Source organism: Mauremys reevesii, linkage group 2 (genome assembly GCF_016161935.1).
Source record: "Mauremys reevesii isolate NIE-2019 linkage group 2, ASM1616193v1, whole genome shotgun sequence".
Classification (NCBI taxonomy): Eukaryota; Metazoa; Chordata; order Testudines; family Geoemydidae; genus Mauremys; species Mauremys reevesii.
This window is the reverse complement of record NC_052624.1, coordinates 79,022,688-79,041,939: the sequence shown is the minus strand read 5'-3', so window position 1 is coordinate 79,041,939 and position 19,252 is coordinate 79,022,688. Positions and strand designations below refer to the sequence as shown.

The window sequence follows — 19,252 nt, the reverse complement described above, 5'->3', positions numbered from 1 at the left end:
TTAAGGGCCCAGTTCTGCCTCCCTTACATTGAGCAGTACTGCATTGCTCATGTAGCCTCATTAAAATTAGTGAAACTGCTTTGAGAGTAAGCTATTACTCATATGATTACCTGGCACATACAGCAAAGACTTAGGAACCTTCTTAACTTTGATCACATGGGTGAGTAAATGGGACTGCTAGCTTGCTTATAGTAAAGTCAGGGTGGCAGAATCAGGTCGTATATGAGCAATACATACTGTACCAGTGCCTGCTTATGTAAAAGGAGACGCAAGCAGCTTCTGGCAGGGTTTATTTCTCAATGGCAGGCTTTTTGCTCTGAAGGGTTGAGGTATATTGGATCCCAGCTTTATTCCTGATAACAGTACTAAGGATGGTCTTAGTCTTGTTAAGTCGTCATGCACCAGCTAAACTGAATGTAAATGAACATTTTGTGGTTAGGAGTAACATATCCTACGGTGAGAGCTGGCAAAGAGCTTTGTGAAGCTCTGGTTTGGATTACACTTTTCAGTGCTTCCACTTAAACTTGTAACAAGACCATTATTGCTTTCCACAGAAGAAGCAACTGCTTTCACTACCCTCCCACCCCAGGAATTCCTGCCTGTCCTCCTTATTGTTGTTCAGGAAAAGCAATTGAAGATTACTCTCAGGAAGCTTGAATCACAGAGGCATCCTTTGAATCTCAAGGAGGCTAGGAGGAATGGTTTGTCAGGAAAATCCAAATGATTACCTGAAGAAGAGCTCTGTGTAAGCGCCAAAGCTTCTCTCTTTCCCCAACAGAAGTTGGTCAAATAAAAGATATGACCTCACCCATCTTGTCTGTGATTACAGGCAGTTTTACCTACAGCACCATCAGTAAGGCTATGATTTTGTCATGGAGGTCACGGAAGTCATGGAATCCATGACTTCCATAGGCCTCCGTGTCTTCAGCCCCGGCAGCTGGGAGCTGCAGGATCCTGCCACCTCCCGCAGTGGCAGGGAGCTGTGAGGTACCCCTGCCCCCTGAGGCAGCGGGCCCCCAAGCTCCAAGCCGCCATGGGCATTGGGGGTACCCTGCAGCTTCCAGCTACCATGTTCTGGGGGGATCCCCGCAGCTCCCTGGCTGTGGCGGTGGGGCAGGGAGACCCCTGCAGCTCCCCACCTTGGGGGGGGAGGGCGGAAGGGGGACTCTGGAGCTCTGAGACCCTTTAGGTGGTGGGGGCCCAGGAGCTCCAGCCACCTGGCAGCTGCCCAGGCCCTTCCCATTATATCATGGATATTTTTAGTAAAAGTCATTGATAGGTCATGGGCAATAAAGAAAAATTCACAGAAGCCCATGATCTGTCCCTGACTTTTACTAAAAGTATCCATGACAAAATCTTAGCCTTAACCATCAGCAATGTGCTAGAGGCGGCTCTCAGGAGCCCCTTGTTAAAAATCTATCACCAAACTCGAGGGAGGATTGGGTTGATTTCCCTGCTTGGGATACTGCTATATCATCCCTGCCAAACATGACTTATTTTGGGAGGGGTCATAAAAAATACTTCTGAGAGAACAAATGTGTTTCTTTTCAAATGGTCCAGACTACATCAAGTGGCAGGAACTTTCAAAATCAGCCCAATGAGACACCTAAACCTGTTATAATTTACAGTAGCCTTGTGAATGCTCTAAATTATAGCGGGGTTGTTTTGGTCCCAGGATCAGGAAAGAGGAGCCCCCCCCCTCTTTTTCCCCCCCTTCTCCTCAGCTGCACAGCACAGCTGAGTATTTGGCCCTATAAATGTGTGGTAAGATATAAAGGAAAGGTGCCATAGGAAGGAAAGGTTTCTCATTGGTTTTATAAAACAGAAATGTAGAGATCTGTAGTGTTGGTAGATTAACAGGGATGGATGGGTAATTAGGATCTTTAAAATGCATAATAAACCATGTTCTTTTTGGCAGTGCTCTTGAGGGCATTTTGTGGCCTCAGTCAAAGAAAAGGAGCTGTTTATAGAGAGGAAAGAGAAATATAGAAAATAATGTATTAAATGTTTTTTCTTAATTGGTTTTAAAATGCAAAAACCTCATTGCGGCTGCCATTCCCCAAAACATGCCCTTATAATGATTATGCCTCTATAAATAACACACAGCTGGCTTGGCTGTGGTGTAATTCTACTGTTAATGGTAACCAAGAAAAAATAATAACAACATGGAATCTGACCCCAGAAATGTAGCCTTGAAGTTTTTGATAACATAGCTAGGCTGTTTATGTTTTTAAATTTTGCATAATTCATCAACTCTTTTAAAAATATGATATTAGCAGTGGCATTGACACCCAAATGCAGCTAAATATGAGACCAGGATTGAAAATCTTGCAACAGAGATTCTACATACGGCACTTACTCCAACACTTAGCAGTTTTCTGTAATTACTGTATTTTGTAGGATGATAATGGGATGGCTGCTGTTCTTCAGCTAACTTTGACATGGATTTGTTGCTACACTGCAATTTAATGGGTGCATAAAACATTATGACTTTTTGTGCCTGTCTATCAATTCAGTTTCTTTCCCATCAAAAACAGGAGATGTTATATGAAACATAGGATAGACTTTGGGTTCTTATACATAATTTAAAAGACTGAGGGTTTTTTCATAAATATGTCATGTTTCCTTCTTTTGTTCCAGGTAGAGGTTGACCAAAAAGAAATAAACCATTACCTGAATCTGTTTTGGTTATCTTTTACATGTGCACTAAACCTGCACTTTGAGATTAATCCCTGTAATACTCCCTTCCAAAAGCAAGATCTATAGGAATCATGTTAGTCAAAGATGATAGACGATGATTTAGCTCATGTGGGAAGGCAGTGGTATGGACAAAACGCTACTTGCTCTAACCAGACAAAAGTGGGTATCTCTTTCTTCAGAGATACTCAGATCTTTGTGAGGGACCTCTCTTCTATGGCACACAGCCTGCAACCAGGGCTTAATTTGTAATGAAAGGTGCCGGGGCTCAAGCAATTAGGTGTTGGGGCATTTTTTTTACATTCATAACTGATGCAGCAAGCCTAAATGTGCCAGAGCTATGAACTCCCACTTTTAAGCTTTAAAAGTTAGGAAATTCTAAGGGGTAATGTTAGAAAAAGGTGCTGGGGATCAGCCCTGGCAAGCCATGGCACAAATTAAGCACTGCCTGCAACCATATTACTGACAGATGTGATCTTGTCAGATGTTATAGACCAAAACTGATGTTGGGCCTTGGATGGAAGACTTGGAAAATCTAAGTACTTCAGGAAGTGAGACTGGTAGCATTCTTCTCCGTGATTCAGCAGTGAATCAATATCCCCACAGTGATGAGGGCAATGAGATGCAGCCTGTTAGGATCCAACCACTTAGAACAATGAATGGTCCCACTGAACTTTTAACAAAAGTAGGAGTGTTAGTTCCAATGTCCTGACAAGAGTCAGCCTCTTGTAATTCTGCCTGTAATGTGGTGGCATTAACGTATACACAGCTATCATGAGCCTGAAAAAGTGGGTGTCCTGTAAGGGTAGTTCTTGACTCATAAACAGTGACAACTTCCCTGGCTTCAGTTTTCGTATACACTGAGCTGTGGGTGCTTCTAACGAAAAAAAGTCCATAGATTTCCCAACCCCATCCAAATATCAGCTGTAATCCCAGGAGCACTAACTAAAAATCGATTAGGAGAATCAGGCGTCTCACTTCCAGATATCTCGGTGAATCATCACCCAATCCCACATGCCCCCCCCATGACCCGTAGGATTTCGGTGTGTGGTGCACACCCCCCCACGGTCCGGTCCATTTGAAGGAGCACTGTGAACGTCACCACACACCATCATCCAGAAGAGTGTGTCTCCATGGCCACAGATCAGAGATGATACTCCTGTGATGTCTGTGTGGCAGTGGGCCAAGCTTGGTGCACTAGAGATCATTCCCCATCCCATCAGGGTCATCATTCAGGAAATCCTGAATTTGACATGCTCAGATCCCTGCTGCCAATGCAGCCCCTCAGTGATATTCAGTACCATCTCTCTCAATAAATTCTGGGTCATAGAACTAAGGGCGGAAATGACATGTAACTCACCCACTCCGGTTTGCACTTGGGTTAGCTGTGCCCCAGAAATCTCACAAGTAGCGGCATATTGGCATGGAATCATTATTTGTAGCTTGAAGGCTAAGTGTAGATACATTCAGCATACCTTTCAGATTGCTAGGCTATTTGTACACAAGTGTAACAAAGAGACAGACATTGCTGTGTGCAATTAGGAAAAAGTCAATATGCTAAATAGAGACATTTAACTCAAAGTTATTTTTTCTCCCCACTCTTAACAGTAGCCCTTTCAAATAAAACAGCAGCAGTCTTCCTGATTTTTACAGTTTAAAAAAAATAATATTTAAAAACTTTTCTTCCTTCAGAGGCAGCAGCATGACTGAACTGAGCTGTGGGGCCAGGCTCTCCACTCTGAAATGGCCTTTCAATGTCATGTTTTTCTTAACTTCCCCTGAAGTGTCCTTGCAATGTAATATTAATTGCATCATGTTAATACATATATTCCATGCAAAAATTAGTGGCACATTTAATACAATGCTACATTGAGAGATTAAGCTTTAAAAGTTAGGAAATTCTAAGGGGTAATGTTAAAAGGTCAAGTTTAATTCTGCCTACTTGTTAACACTGCCTCGAAATATACTCTCTCTTTAGATCCCATAATATCATATAAAAGATTATACAAAGTGAAATTTCTTATACAGCTTACATATGGGGATGTACTGTGCTGTAGTACACCAGTTAAAACAACGAGGAGTCCTTGTGGCACCTTAGAGACTAATACACTTATTTGGGCATAAGCTTTCATGGGCTAAAACCCACTTCATCAGATGCGTGGAGTGGAAAATACAGTAACAGGTATATATACAAGTACATGAAAAGATCAGAGTTGCCTTACCAAGTGGGGGGACAGTGCTAACGAGACAATTCAATTAACAGTAGAATACCGAGGGAGGAAAAATCACTTTTGTAGCGATAATGAGGGTGGCCCATTTCAAACAGTTGACAAGAAGGTGTGAGTAACAGTAGGGGGATATTAGTATGGGGAAATTATGGGGAAATACACCAGTTAAGTTTTCCACCAAATATTACTTCATTTCTAAGGGCTTGTCTACAAGGCAAGTTACTGCACGGCAAGCTACAGCACACTAGCTTGCTGTCTAGTAACATCCCAGGTGGGTGCTGCTTTGCTGAGCCACATTCTGGAACTTTCACTGTGCTGTAGCAGAGCCCTCACAGGAACTTACTGCACGGAAAACTGGTGTGCTGTAGTTTCACACCCTTCGCTTGCCATGTAGACAAGCCCTAAATTTAATGTGCAAAACTAACATTTAATAATAGAACTCTCACTCAGTTGCAAAAGTCACTACCAACAAACAGATGCCAATGCCTGTCAAGATTTTACACTGTGCTGCAGTGAGAATTCCAAGATATTTTCAATAAATGTATCTTGATGTTGAAACATATTCATAACTTTTATAGGGTGCTTTTTGCAGAAATGCACAAACCCTGAAGCGTGAAAGCATGAAAATTCCTTTATTTAGAGCCATTTTGGACAGGGTATTTTTGAGCTTCTTTAAGAATCGAACCCATAACACCAAACAAGCAAAATGTGATGTTTCTAGCTCCAGTCCGAGTTTTAGTTACCTGAGTGCAAAATTTCTAATTGGAATGTATTTGTAATCAGAATGTAAACATACAGCTGAACTTTTTTGACTAAAGCTTTCCAGAATAATTCAGGGTTGGGAGGAGACCAAGTCTGGAAAATTTCATCCCCAGAGGAATTTACTTTGAGGTAGATATGAGTATCTTAAAAAAATGGAGGGAGGATTGGTATGGTGGTTGAAACTAAACCAAAATAAGTGTATTTATACCCACTCTAATCCGGGGCTTGAATGGTCCCCCTCTCTTCTCACAAGCCAAGCTTCACTTGAGAAGTCAGTCACAGTTGGCTGGGTTCCTCAAGCTTGGCTTCCCTTCAGTAGGGTTCAGATATACCTGTGGGCTGGCCTGGATTAAGGTATAGGCACACCAGGCTCTGGTTTCCAGTGTCAAATTTTGACATCAAAATCTCAGCTTTCATTTAAAAAAAATTATGTTTCTAACCCTCATGGTTGCAAAGAAAAGCTTGAAAATGTGAACTGAGGGCAACCAATGCCGCAGGTTCTGCAGTTAACCCCTAGTGAGGGAGGAACAGTGCTGCTAGAGCTAGAGAGGAAGTAATCTGGCTCCATAATTGTCACCAGAGCAGAACAGGTTCCTGCTGGTCAGGACAAGGGGCAAAGCTTGGGGGCTCCGCTGGGTTCTGCTTCTACCCTCTGGTATTTCTGTCTGACTGAGGTGAAAGAAATTGGTTCTACTTTCCCAATCACCACTCACCAAAATGACCAGAATGAAACATCACATTCAGTAGATCTTCATATGATTGTCCTTCTCCTGTCTCACTGCTTCATTAAGCAGTGAAATGGTTAGTAATGTTAACATTTAAATTGTCGTCTTCAGGCATCTGTGTTAACTCTCCAGTTGAGCAGGGCACATCTCTCAGTTTCAGGCAATTGTTTCAGGCTTTCTGTTAACTCAAGCAGACATCTCTGCATCAGTTACACTTGGTTCAGATTGTGAAAGTATTCTCCATAAGCATAAGGACAATATTTTTTTTTTCAAATGAGATACCAGAGAAAGAGTTCAGGCTTTTAAAACAAGTGCCACTTCACTCACCATCCACGATTTGTCCCAGTTCAAGCCCTGCTCGACGCTCCGCAGTGCCTGTATTTTTCACATATCTACCATTTGGTTGCTCAAAGTAACTATGCTCATTTGTGCATGTTCTGTGCTTAATGAGAGATCGGTGAATGATGGAGTTTTCAGTTCTCTGGCAATTCTGAAAAATTTGGTGGTGGTGGGGAGAAATCATACAGAGATTAACAGAAATTGAATTTTTTCAAAATTTATGGCAAATCAAAAAGTTTAAAAAAAATTGTTTCAGGCCAAACCAAACATTTTATTCTTCCCAAACCAAAATGTTTTGTTTTGATTTTAAAATTTTTAAAAGATAAAAATGAAGGAAATTTTGAAACAAAAAGTTATTTTGAATTTAAAAATTTAAAAATTTCATTTTGAAAAAAAAACTTTTGCCGAAGTAATTTGGCAAGGTTGATATGAATTCATTAAGTGTTTTGGAGTCACCGAATCTTCATTTTTTGCCAAAACATTTCTGTCAAAACATTTGCCCAGCTCTAGTCTTAATGCTTATGAACTAATGAAGTTGTTGTAGAAAAGCTCCTAGAACAGCAGCAGTCTGATAGCTCTCTGGTTTCATGACGCATCACAACCAGTCCCCCATATGCAGAACTGTTTTCAGGATTAGGCCCTACGCTCATCCCCAAAAAACTGGGTAGTTTAAGTACAGAAATGCTAAATAAATAAATAAATAAATAAAATAAACTATTGCAATTTATCACTTAGCCCTTTGTTGTAGCGAGCAGCATCCCTGGAGAACAGCTGCAGCCGATGTCATGCAGATAATTTGCACCCCTATATGCCATGAATCTGAGCAGATATTATTTTGGGATTTAAAGTACTCCCCACTCCCCGCACACATTTTATTAAGGATCTTGCTTCTTGATAATAATTGTCACTACTTCACATATACTTTTAATACTATATGTCATTAACGGGATTATGTACTTGAAGCTAATTAATCCACATTCTGTCACTGCTCTCAAGTTGGAAAAAGGTTAAAAGACCCCTGATTAGACCTGAATTAATTTAAATTCTATTTAACAGAAATATTCTGTGTAAGAATAGTGGACCAATAGACTGAAGACTACTCATATGCTGAAAAAGACATATGACCAGATTTTTAAAGGCATCTAAAAATGAAGATAGACACCCAGCTTGCACTAGGCACCTAAATACCATTAAAAATCTGGCCCCTGCTCTTCTCAGAATGCAGTAATTGAATTCATTAATGGGCTGAATAATGTACTTTGTGGGACATGAATGCCATTTTATTCCTGCTGGCTCAGAGTGCTGTCAAATTATCCCATGCAGAACTCTTATTAGCTTTCTTCTACTAACTGTTTAAAATCCCTTTGTAATCCTTAGGGGGCCTAGTTTAGTCATTCTTTTGTATCAGAGTGTTCCACATGATCTTTGAGGTCATATTGTTTCCATTATGGCATGAAACTCAGAGACTTATGTTATCGGAACACTTTTCACAGTTCTTAATGCTTTGTTTTACATATTGCATCTTTTATATGAATTACTGCATTGATCCATGAAAAATTAATGAATTAAAACAATTTTTCCCAAAGAGCTAGAGGTGCCACACACTAATTGAATTTCAAACTATTTTATACCGATAAACCCTTTCCAACAATGTCCTATTATATTATTTGTGAACACTGACTTTTTCCCCCAGTATCCTGTTCTGACTGGCTGGCTGCTGTCATTGTTTAAAATCACTAGCAAATAAGAAAAAGCCTTAATTCATCTCCAAACATGCTGTGGACTGATCAGTACTATACGGTTCAAATCCAATCTTAAAGTGTGTTGCATGTGTTATGGAGAACATAATCCATAAAGTGGGGTTGGATACAGCAGAAGTGGAGAGAGAGGAATAATAAATGGAGATATACCTATCTCATAGAACTGGAAGGGACTCTGAAAGGTCATTGAGTCCAGCCCCCTGCCTTCACTAGCAGGACCAAGTACTGATTTTGCCCTAAGTTGCCCCCTCAAGGATTGAACTCACAACCCTGGGTTTAGCAGGCCAATGCTCAAACCACTGAGCTATTCCTCCCCCACCCTGAATGACACTGCCTCAGACAAAAAATTTAATGGGGAGGGGTCTACAGAGTGTGAACCTGAGTAGGTCAGTTCTTTTAATCTTGCCTTAATGAACCATTGTTCCAAATATGGGTGAAACATCAACAACCCTCAGCATTTTAATGGGGGTGGGGGGTGGGAGGGCGAGGGCATAGTGTGTGTCTACAATAAAATTAAATGTGGGGAGGGGTGAAATAGTGAAAGTATGCTATTAATTTAACCGCGAAGCAGGACGTGTGCATGTACACACCCACCCACCCACCAGTGTAGACATAGTATGTAGGGATAAGTCAGGGGTCTGGACATTCCACAGCTACTAAATTCTTTTCTCTTTTTTACTATGGTTATCTCATGAGCTTTAGCTGACACACTAGATTACCAGTCTAGCCTTTCAACCTCCAGATACCAGAGTTCATATCCTGGCATATGTCACAAATGAAAATGATCTTGGACATTTATCCTAGTCAATTTTGTGCACATCTTAAAACCACTTCTACCACTACACAGCTTGGCAGCTTGGCATGCTTGGTAATTGCTTGTCAAAAAAGGACCAAAGCTCAAGTAACAGATATTGTAGGTTAATTCTGATGTACGTTGCAAGAGCTTTTTATGGGAAGTTGGCGCTATTCACAATCATTGCCAATGCCATAGATCTTCACTGTCAGAACTTCTATAATCCCCACAATTTTAAAACAAAACAAAACAAACAAACAAAAAATCAGGCAGAGCAGCTTTCATACCATTTTAAACTGGAGCTGGGATCAAAGTACAAAATATGGATCCAGATTTAATCACCCCAAGATCCAGAGTTTTAGTGTGGGTGCATCTCTCTCTCCTTAACACATTGGGCCAGAATTTGAGCTCAGTTACAGCAATGTAAACCCAGAGGGTCCTTAAAGGAGTTTTTTCAGTGTAACTTATCTTAGAATTTGACCTTAATGTTGAAGATCTTGAAATTTGGATGAATCCACTTTCTAATTTTCATATATTTGAATATGTATAACATCATTATATATCTGGTGTTTTTTCTTTAAATGGAACGTTTGGTTTTTTCTACTCCTATTTCCAGTTCTCAGTACAACATCAGGGACCTCATGAAAATGTATTTAAAATCTGTTGGGGGGGGGAAAAGGGTCCAATTTGCTCCCCGATATCTGTTTTGTAGAAAGAGAAGATTTTTCATTTTCTGTACCACTTCTTCACATCGCTATTGCAGAAACACCTTTCCCCCTAAAGTTTTCAGTTGTGAATTGCTGAAGTAGGAGTCAAACCAAAGACGTCTAACAAACAAAAGACTTTTGATAAATGCCTTGCCTTTGGCCGTATTGCAAGTGCAACCATCTCTTTGTAACTCTGAACTTAAACAGCTGCTTCCTATGTTCATGTGTTCCAGTTGGCTGAAACTTGCTTGCTAGCAGCCAGAATAGCTAATGCTTTTTATGGTTCTGCTGGGGAAGTAATGTTACATCTATAGATAAGCAATAAATGTGATTCATAATTGATGGCAGCTTCCAAAAAAAAAAGCCATTCCAGCCACTAACGGGTACTTTTTTAGCATGCAGACAAAAAGGGCAATTTACTGCTTGTAAAAATTGATTTTTTTGTCAATTATTTAAATGACAGCCTGCAAATCTTAATTGTTAATTACTATTTGATGCGATGATGCAGGCGTAGAGCTGCCAGATGGATCCATTTTACTGGCCACTTGATTAACAACGTGTGGGTGTTCACACACGAATACACATATTTACATATGCAGAGTGTTTGCTGCGGCAAAATGACACTAATAGCTTAGAGAGCTAGTCTCATTAAAATGAGCTAATAATAGGAACGTCAAAATAAATTCCATTCACTGTATTTTGATGCATGTAACTGCCACACAAGGGGAGACCCCAGAGTTTCAAGCTACTTTATGTGCAGTGCATCTTGGTACTTAGAACAACTCGCAAAGGAGTGAAGGGAGGGCTAGAAGTTGAAATGGGGTGAATAGTTCAGGACAAAAATGCTGGAATTACTAAAGGAGGCTGGGTAAGGATTACTTAGCGACTCCAGGTGAGTAGGTGAAGGGTTCTATCATACACTAGAGATTAATGTAGCACATCTAAGGGATTAAAAAGCATATTGGAAGGAGGAATTATTCTGATTAATTGTATTTTGCTCTCCTGCTTCAGAAGATACTTTCCCTTTGTTCCATTATGCACTGAGCCCATAACTTCATAATATTTTGCATGTCTTTAGTGCTTAACATCTGAGGATCTCTCACAGGTCTTTGAAAAAAGTTAATTGAACTCATAGAACTCATGGGAGATCGGTGATTTTTCCTTGAACCCCTTTGACTGATGGATAGGCTGAGACGCAGATGTGTGTCGATTGAATAATCTTTGGAAGAGTCAAGAGTAGATCACAAGAGTCCTAGTGCACTACCTAATTCCTGCCTCCACACAGCAGTCTCATCTGCAATATTTGTGGCCATTGAACAAAACTCTTACATGCAGTGAATTAGTTAAACTATATATATATATATTTTTTTTTTTTTTTAAAAAAGAGTTAATGGCAGCAGCTTCTTCTATGGATCCCACTTCTTAAAGTGAAACTGAGCATGCTCTGGCTGCGCCCATACCAAATGCTGCTGTTGTCACTGTTAAAGTAGTTGCGTTACCTCGGTTATGTCCCACATCACTGGGGCACTGTCCAGCAAGTTGCATCTGAAAGAACAGCATTGTCTTAGTGCTAGTTGCCTGTGAGAGACTGAGATATGTGATTCTGCAAAGCAAAATATGGGTGCCACTCTTCAGTCCTCCTTCTCCACTGCAAAGACTGCTCAAAGTCCGCCTCCCACTGAGATAATGAAAACCAGTATCAAACTTGTGCAGGTTGCCATTGTGCTTTGCAGTATGTAATTCTTTAAGTTAGTATGCTGTGTGCTAGTTAAAGCTGTTATGATAATTACGGTTACCAATTTAGCATATTGTTCAAATCCATACAAATTCCCAGAACATCAGCTGAGCAGGCATAAACCACTCCCTTTCCTTTATGGTCTCTTCAGTGGGTAATTGTTGTTTTTTGCATGCTTTGCATAAGAGTGACTTTTCTCTCCATTTCTAGGTTACTGCACTTTAAAGGTCATGGAGTGTGCATCTGGGCCATAATGTCTTAAAAATGTGTTGTACAAAATGGGAAAGGATTGTTTTTAATACCAAAACCATGCTCTATTTTGCATGTTTTCTGCATATTTGATAGTAGGTTGTAAGTTCTTTGGGACAGGAACCTTCTCTATGTCTTGTGTTTGTACAGCACCTAACACAATGGGGTTCTGAATAAATAATGGGGCTCCTAGGAGCCACTGCAATGAAAATAATTGATAACGCTTTCTCTTAATTAGTGTTATCTAGTGTATATCTAGGATTTCATATTTTTTTACATGTTTCTAATGAAAACCATTTTAATAGAATCATATAATGGAAATGACCTAATACACTAGGTCATTTACTAGTCTATCACCACATCACTTGCTTATTGCGGGCTTGTGTAGGAATTTTCCCTACAATATATTTTTTCTCCTACTTTTACTAGCCTAGTTTAAATGTCTCAAGGTTATGGAAATCTACTGGTTGTTGTAATGGAAAACATACAATTCATCATTATGCCTGGAATAATGTTTACATGATATACATTAGTCACCCACTAGATGTGTCGGTGTGCTGTACAGAGCTCCAGACAAAGTGTGGTCCCCGTGGAGACAAAGCTGGAACTCAGGCTGTGTTGCAGCCTGTTTATGTCTGAATTTAAAGTTATTTGTTTTTAAATAATGGGTGTCCTGTGTAAAACAGACTGTGATACCTTGTAGAAAGAGACTTGATGTTATTGTAATTTTTGGTAGCTTAGCGGTGTAGAATTATTTTTTCCGTGTGGCCCCCCCAAGGTTCAGAAACACTCCCTGGCAGTCTTAAGCTGCCACCTTGTCTCTTAAACCCTTTTAAAAAACCTACTTCTGCCCTGATGCCTTCCATCTGTCATTAGTTAAGCAAATGATGAGCTGCAGCTTCTGCTTTTCTGCTTAACTGTGTTAATTCTAATCTATCCTCCCACCCTTCCCCATCCCACTTGTCGTCCAGTTGCATTCTGCCTGTCATGTCACAACTGTAAACTCCCCGGGGCAGGGACTATCACCTTTGTTACCTGTCTGTGTAGAGCCTTGCCCAATAGGATTAGGGTTCCCGAGTGTAAATACAAATAATTGCAATAACATAAAAATCAAATCACAATCCATGTATTTACTACAGTTTCTAATTTTTTCCTTTTGTTTTGGTGTTGGCACAGATTGTTTCACAGAGGAAACTCTCCAAATCCTTACTGAAACATGGGAACACAGCAGGGAAATCATCCATAACAGTAAGCCAGACTTAAATATGTTTTCCCCGTGCTTAAAGATATCTAATGTGAGTACTTCTCCACAAAAGTTTCCTCTTGAGTTGTTAGCATGATCCCTAACTGAAAAAATGTTTTGAGCCTTCTGATTTATTTGAATGTTTCTGGGAACATACCTGTAATCTACAAATGGCAAGAAAGTATTTTTTTTTCAAGTGTCATAAAGTGCATTATTCAGATAAAGGTACAGAGCAAGAAAGCTATACTGTTTGATTATTTCTAATCCATGTTTTACAGTCTTAAAAATGTACTTAGGCCTGATTTTTCTAACACTTCTACATCTGCTTAATTTTGTACATGTGAGTAGCCCCATTGACTTCGTTGTGCTGTGGGGTGAGTGTAGAGAAGCAATACCCGCCAGGAGCAGGACCCAACCTCCCCTAAGGCCTCCCACCCCCTCCAGGGGCAGGACACAACTTTTCTCCACCCCCAGCCTATTTACTTGGTCATGATAGGCCATCAACATTAACAAATGGGTCTTGAACCCAAAAAGGGTGAGACCACTGATGTAATATTGACCATCTGTGAAATAGGGAATTTACTAATGTTAATGTTGCAACTTGTTTTTAACGCACGACTCCTATTGAGTTATGTATTCTTTAGTGAATTGGAAAGGCTCACATCCCAGATAGGTGTGCTATTATCTTTAGTATGGCGCTACCATTAGAATTGTCTAATCAATATATTATTATTACATGGCTATGGAATAAAATAATACAGCGGTGCTTTTTCAGCCACTCAAAGAGAGTTCTGTCAGTGCTCATAGGTAGGGATTTGTAACTCAATTATAAAATATTGCTGAAGCTTAAAATTTGGTATACAAATCCTTATGTGCTAATGGGGTGATGTGTCCTACCTGATCCTTCCAACCACTAGTCTACCTGGAACAGAAATATCATCTAATGCATTACGGGGAAAATTTTCAGCAACTCAGATCTGACTTACACGTATAAAATGAATGGGTGTGTGCACATGTGATTGTATTTTCATGCACAATTAGGGATTTGTGTGCACACATCCCTGCATGTGAATATTTTGCGTGACCAAATACCAGTTTTATATGACACACATTTTGTAGATTAAAGTCAGCCTCCAGTTTTGTTCTGGTTTTTTTTTTTAATTTGTCCCGAAAAGTCCCAGTAGATGCTGCTGAAACAGTGTGAGACTCCAAGCAGCGCTGTTGAGTCCTGAGAATTGTATAGTAGACTAGTAGAAGCGTCATGCTGTAGTACACTGATTATCACTCTGACCCAGGCAGTACCTAGCTGGTTTGAACGATGTCATTGGTCACCCTACTAGTCCTCCAAGGTTTTGGAGTCTTATGGTTTAATCCTGAGTGGGAGACAGATATGGCTGGCAAATATGTGGGCAATGGGCATGAATCTCTGGTTTGCGTACTCCTTTGGGGAATGACTTGTGGGAGCATTTTTGTGGGCAGAAGATTATTTTTCAATTGGAAAAAATTTGAAATGGTGTTTTGGTTTTGGTGGCATTTCCAGGTACAATGCCCTAGCTCTACATTTAAAAGTTTTACCAGCCTACCTATGTCAGGCATATGAGTTTTTCCTGACATAACAATGCAGTAGAAGCCCAAGGCCATATTTACACCACAGACTTCTGCTGGCATGACTGTATCAGCCAGGGATATGATTTACCAGTGTAGCTTCTTTCAGGGGGGCTGGAATAAATCATACCAGTGAAAGCGCAGTTTTGCCAGTATAAGCTACTAGAGTATACCACTATAGCTATACCAGCAAAGCACTCTTAGTGAAGACATGGCACTAATATAGATGAAGTTACATCAGAGTAACTCTGCTTATACTGCCATACCGTATGTCAGCCAGGGGAATTGGCATAAGCTATACCAGACTAGGCCTACACTACAAAGTTTTGCTGCCCATAGCTACGTTGGTTAGGAATGTGAAAATATCACACACTTCTAGCTGATGTCGATATGGGTCAAACAGCTCCTCCTCACCCCCCTCCCCTCCCACTCCTTTGCAGATGCTGTTTATACCAGCTAAAAGAGTCATTTTGCTGATATAGTTTATGCTGTTTGGGGAGATGATTTAACTAAACTGGTTTAAGCTGCATCTCCAGTACAGGTTTTGCTGGTATAGCTATACCAGCAAAGCCTTTGTAGTACAGATTAGCCCCCAGTGTCTTTATGCTGATATAACTGCATCTCCACTATCATGTTATACGGTTATACTATACTATACTATACTAGCAAAACCCTCCTGCTGTAGACATGGCCTGAATTTCATGGTAATTAATTACAGGTAATTTCATTCCTATTCTTTCTATTTATCATGGCAGGTTGCATAGAAATATCTTAAAAATTAACAACCTGTTTTATGAACATCTTCCACTCAGTTAGAGGCAAAATACTTTGCCAGAGGAAAGTGTACTGTTTTGACCTATTTTGATATCTCTGTTAGCTTGGCGTCTGGTTTCTTGGAAGGTGACTGTCAGTTTCCAGCTGATAGGGTCTATAGTCCACATGCTGGTAAATGGCATCTTTCCTAATTTTATTTTCTTTCATTATACATGCAAAACTCATATGTAGCTTCTCATTTAGGTGATTGCTGAAGAATTATCTGGCAACGATGACTATGTTGAACTTTCATTCAGCGCACGGAAATTAGATGACAAGGTAAACTGTTTGATATTAACCTTATTGAAAGATATAAGAATGCCTGCAAATATGATTTAATAAGATTTTTCCCCACAGCTATTTTTATTGCTTGACGTTATTAAACACATCAGAGATTTCAGATCAATTCTCCCAATGAGGCTTTCCTCAAGTTGCAAAGTAATTAAAAAAACTCAAGGGAACGTAATTAAAGCCAAGACAATTTAATTATGCTGAGACCTCATTTATTTAAAATGCCACAGATCAGAAGTGCTAAGATAAGTGAGCTTTTTACAAGGAATCAAGATGTAATACTCAAAGTAGGCATCTTAACATAATGCTTGAATACTTCACATCATCTTGGACTTACATTTTGCTGAATATATATATATATATATATATATATATGAAATGTGAGAGAAAGATTTGCCAAAACCGTCTCCAGTTCAGTCAGGAACCTGTGCATAGACTAAAATCTACCTCTTCACTCATCTTTATCTGTCAGTGTTGCACATTGTTATTAATTATACTTATATAATACTTACCTTGATATGGCACTTTTCACCCCAGTAACTTTGCATATAAGTCACAACCTTGAATATCCAAATGTAATAGGAGGCATTTAATTATTTAAGGTAGTAGAGGGAACATCATTGTAATTAATGGATGTCATGGGGCCATGACCCTGTTTTGGATAACAGGGAATTTCAGATAATTGAAGGTCAGATAATCACTGTTGCACTGAATCCCTGTAACCACCATTAGAATGCAGACCCTTCTTGGCTGGTATGCTGTTCCTAATTAGTAACGTATGGTAATACCGCACAGTAGTTTGAGACTCAGAGAGTCTGATCCTGAAAATGCTTATGTGCACATGTAAGTTTGTGTGTGTGGGTGGCACAGTGTTTGGAAGCTCAAACCGTAAGTGAGGAATAATAGCATATTAACCAAAAATTTAGGTAGGCAGAATATAATCAGCAGTGCTGGAATTTTATTAGGACACAGGGGTTAATAGCATCCCTGTATTTAGCATCTTTAATTACCATAAATGATGAATCCCATCTGGAAGATGAATTATCCCCTCATTGGGAGTTGCTGGATCCTCAGTGAAAATCAGATAATTTATTTAGATGCCCAAATGTAGATTTAAGAAACTAACTTTAGTCACTGCTTTTTAAAATCATTGTTTAAAATTGTAACATTCACTTCAGCTGTCGTTCATGCTGTTATGTCCACAGAAGAAAAAGGAAAGGTACAGCATAGCAGGTGTTTCAATTGTCCATTTCCTTCCCATAAGTGTACCACATAATCTACTGAAAATATCATTGAGAGGGTTGTGATTGTGGCTGTTATGAGTCCAGTTAAAAGGATTAATCCAAGCTATGCTTCAGCACCTGAGCTATATTCACTTCATGGTAATTTTAGGGAGTCTTTTAAGCACAGGGCATCTGTTTATGGGGCATATCTAAATTAGCAAAGGGCTTGTCTTCACTCCTGGGGTAAGTCGACCTAAGTTACACTACTCCAGCTATGTGAATAACGTAGCTGGAGTCGACATAGCTTAGGTTGACTTACCCCGGTGTCTTCATTGCACTGCGTCAATGGGAGATGCTCTCTGGTCGACTTACCTTACTCTTCTCAGAGAGGTGGAGTACTGAGGTCGACCGGAGAGCACTCTGCCATCGATTTAGCGGGTCTTCACTAAACCTGCCTGTGACGGGTTGGATCACAGAAACCCCACTGGGACTGTCAACTGATCTGCGGAGACTACCTCTGAGTCTGTTTTTCCTGCCAGCTTGGAACTCCAGAACCTTGCCTTGTTTGAGCCAGACACGCTTGCCTGCTGCAAACACAGCCCCAGGTCTGAACCACGTCCCCTAAAAGCTGCAGCCTTAACTGAAAACAGCTTAAGAAGCGTTCCTGTCTCCAACACTCAGATGCCCAGCTCCCAGTGGGGTCCAAACCCCAAATAAATCCATTTTACCCTGTATAAAGCTTACACAGGGTAAACTCATAAATTGTTCGCCCTCTATAACACTGATAGAGAGATATGCATAGCTGTGCCCCGCTCCCAGGTATTAATACATACTCTGGGTTAATTAATAAGTAAATGCAAAAAGTAGGATTTAAATGGTTCCAAGTAATAACAGAACAAAGTGAGTTACCAAGCAAAATAAAATAAAACATGCAAGTCTAAACCTATTACAGTAAGAAAGTGATTACAGATGAAATCTCACCCTCAGAGATGTTGCAATAAGTTTCTTTTACAGAATAGCCTCCTCCTAGTCTGGGTCCAGCAATCACTCACACTCCTGAGGTTACTGTCCTTTGTTCCAGTTTCTTTCAAGTATCTTTTGAGGGTGGAGAGGCTATCTCTTGAGCCAGCTGAAGACAAAATGGAGGGGTCTCCCAGGGGCTTAAATAGACTTTCTCTTGTGGGTGGAGACCCTCTCCTATCCAGAATCCAGCTCCAAGATGGAGTTTTGGAGTCACATGTCCATGAATGACTGAGTTCCTTACCAGCCAGGCCACATTCCTGGGAAAGCTCAGGTGTGGATTGGCATCTCCAAGTTCATTGCTAGTTTAAGTGTTTCTTGACTGGGCACTTACTGAGAATAGTCTTTTCTCAGGAAGCTGACCAACTGCTTCACTGAAGCTACTTAAAATTAAACAAGTACATAGCCAATATTCATAACTTCGAATACAACAATGACACATGCATACAAATAGGATGAATATATCCAGTAGATCCTAACCTTTGCAGAGATATGCTACATGGCATATCTAGAATAAAACATATTCCAGTTATGTCATATTTACTTTCATAAGCATATTTCCATAAAGCATTATGGGGTACAATGTTACACCGCTGATTGCAGCAGCGTTGATCTCCCGGTACTGAAGACAAGCCCAAAGGGTCCTTATGTAGCACCTGCTCTTTTTGTTATCTTATGTCTGATCTGATGGATCTGTTGAGTAATAATCTTTTAATTAATAAAGTTGCCTTGTGGACTGAATGGTCTAATCAAGGCTACCACAAAGTTATTTTAGCATATATTACTGTATTAATAAGGCAGGGATTTTCTTATTTAAAAGTCAAACAGTTTTAGAAAATGTTACTTACTGGTTTGTTTGGAAGGACCTCACTTAATTTGAACCATCTTTAGGAGGTGGAGGCTTTATATGACCAAGATGATTTAGTCAATATTCCGTAATGGCACCTTCCTAGCCATAGCAAACTGTTATATAATATGCAACTATAGATATGCTTGATCTGATAGTTCATGAAGGTTCAACCCATTAAGGTTCAGTTAGAGGTCTCTAAACTAACAGATCAC

General features: G+C 40.0%; 1 protein-coding gene across 17 annotated transcripts in view; it reads left to right on the top strand.

Moving 5' to 3' along the window:
- Positions 1 to 19,252, top strand: part of CPNE4 (copine 4) — a 420,479-nt gene that overhangs the window by 276,120 nt on the left and 125,107 nt on the right. For all 17 annotated transcript variants that reach the window (XM_039525586.1, XM_039525585.1, XM_039525590.1 and 14 more), the window contains 2 exons: positions 13,172 to 13,243; positions 15,861 to 15,935. In XM_039525586.1, coding sequence (XP_039381520.1) covers positions 13,172 to 13,243; positions 15,861 to 15,935 — 147 coding nt within the window. The remainder of the gene's footprint in view (positions 1 to 13,171; positions 13,244 to 15,860; positions 15,936 to 19,252) is intronic.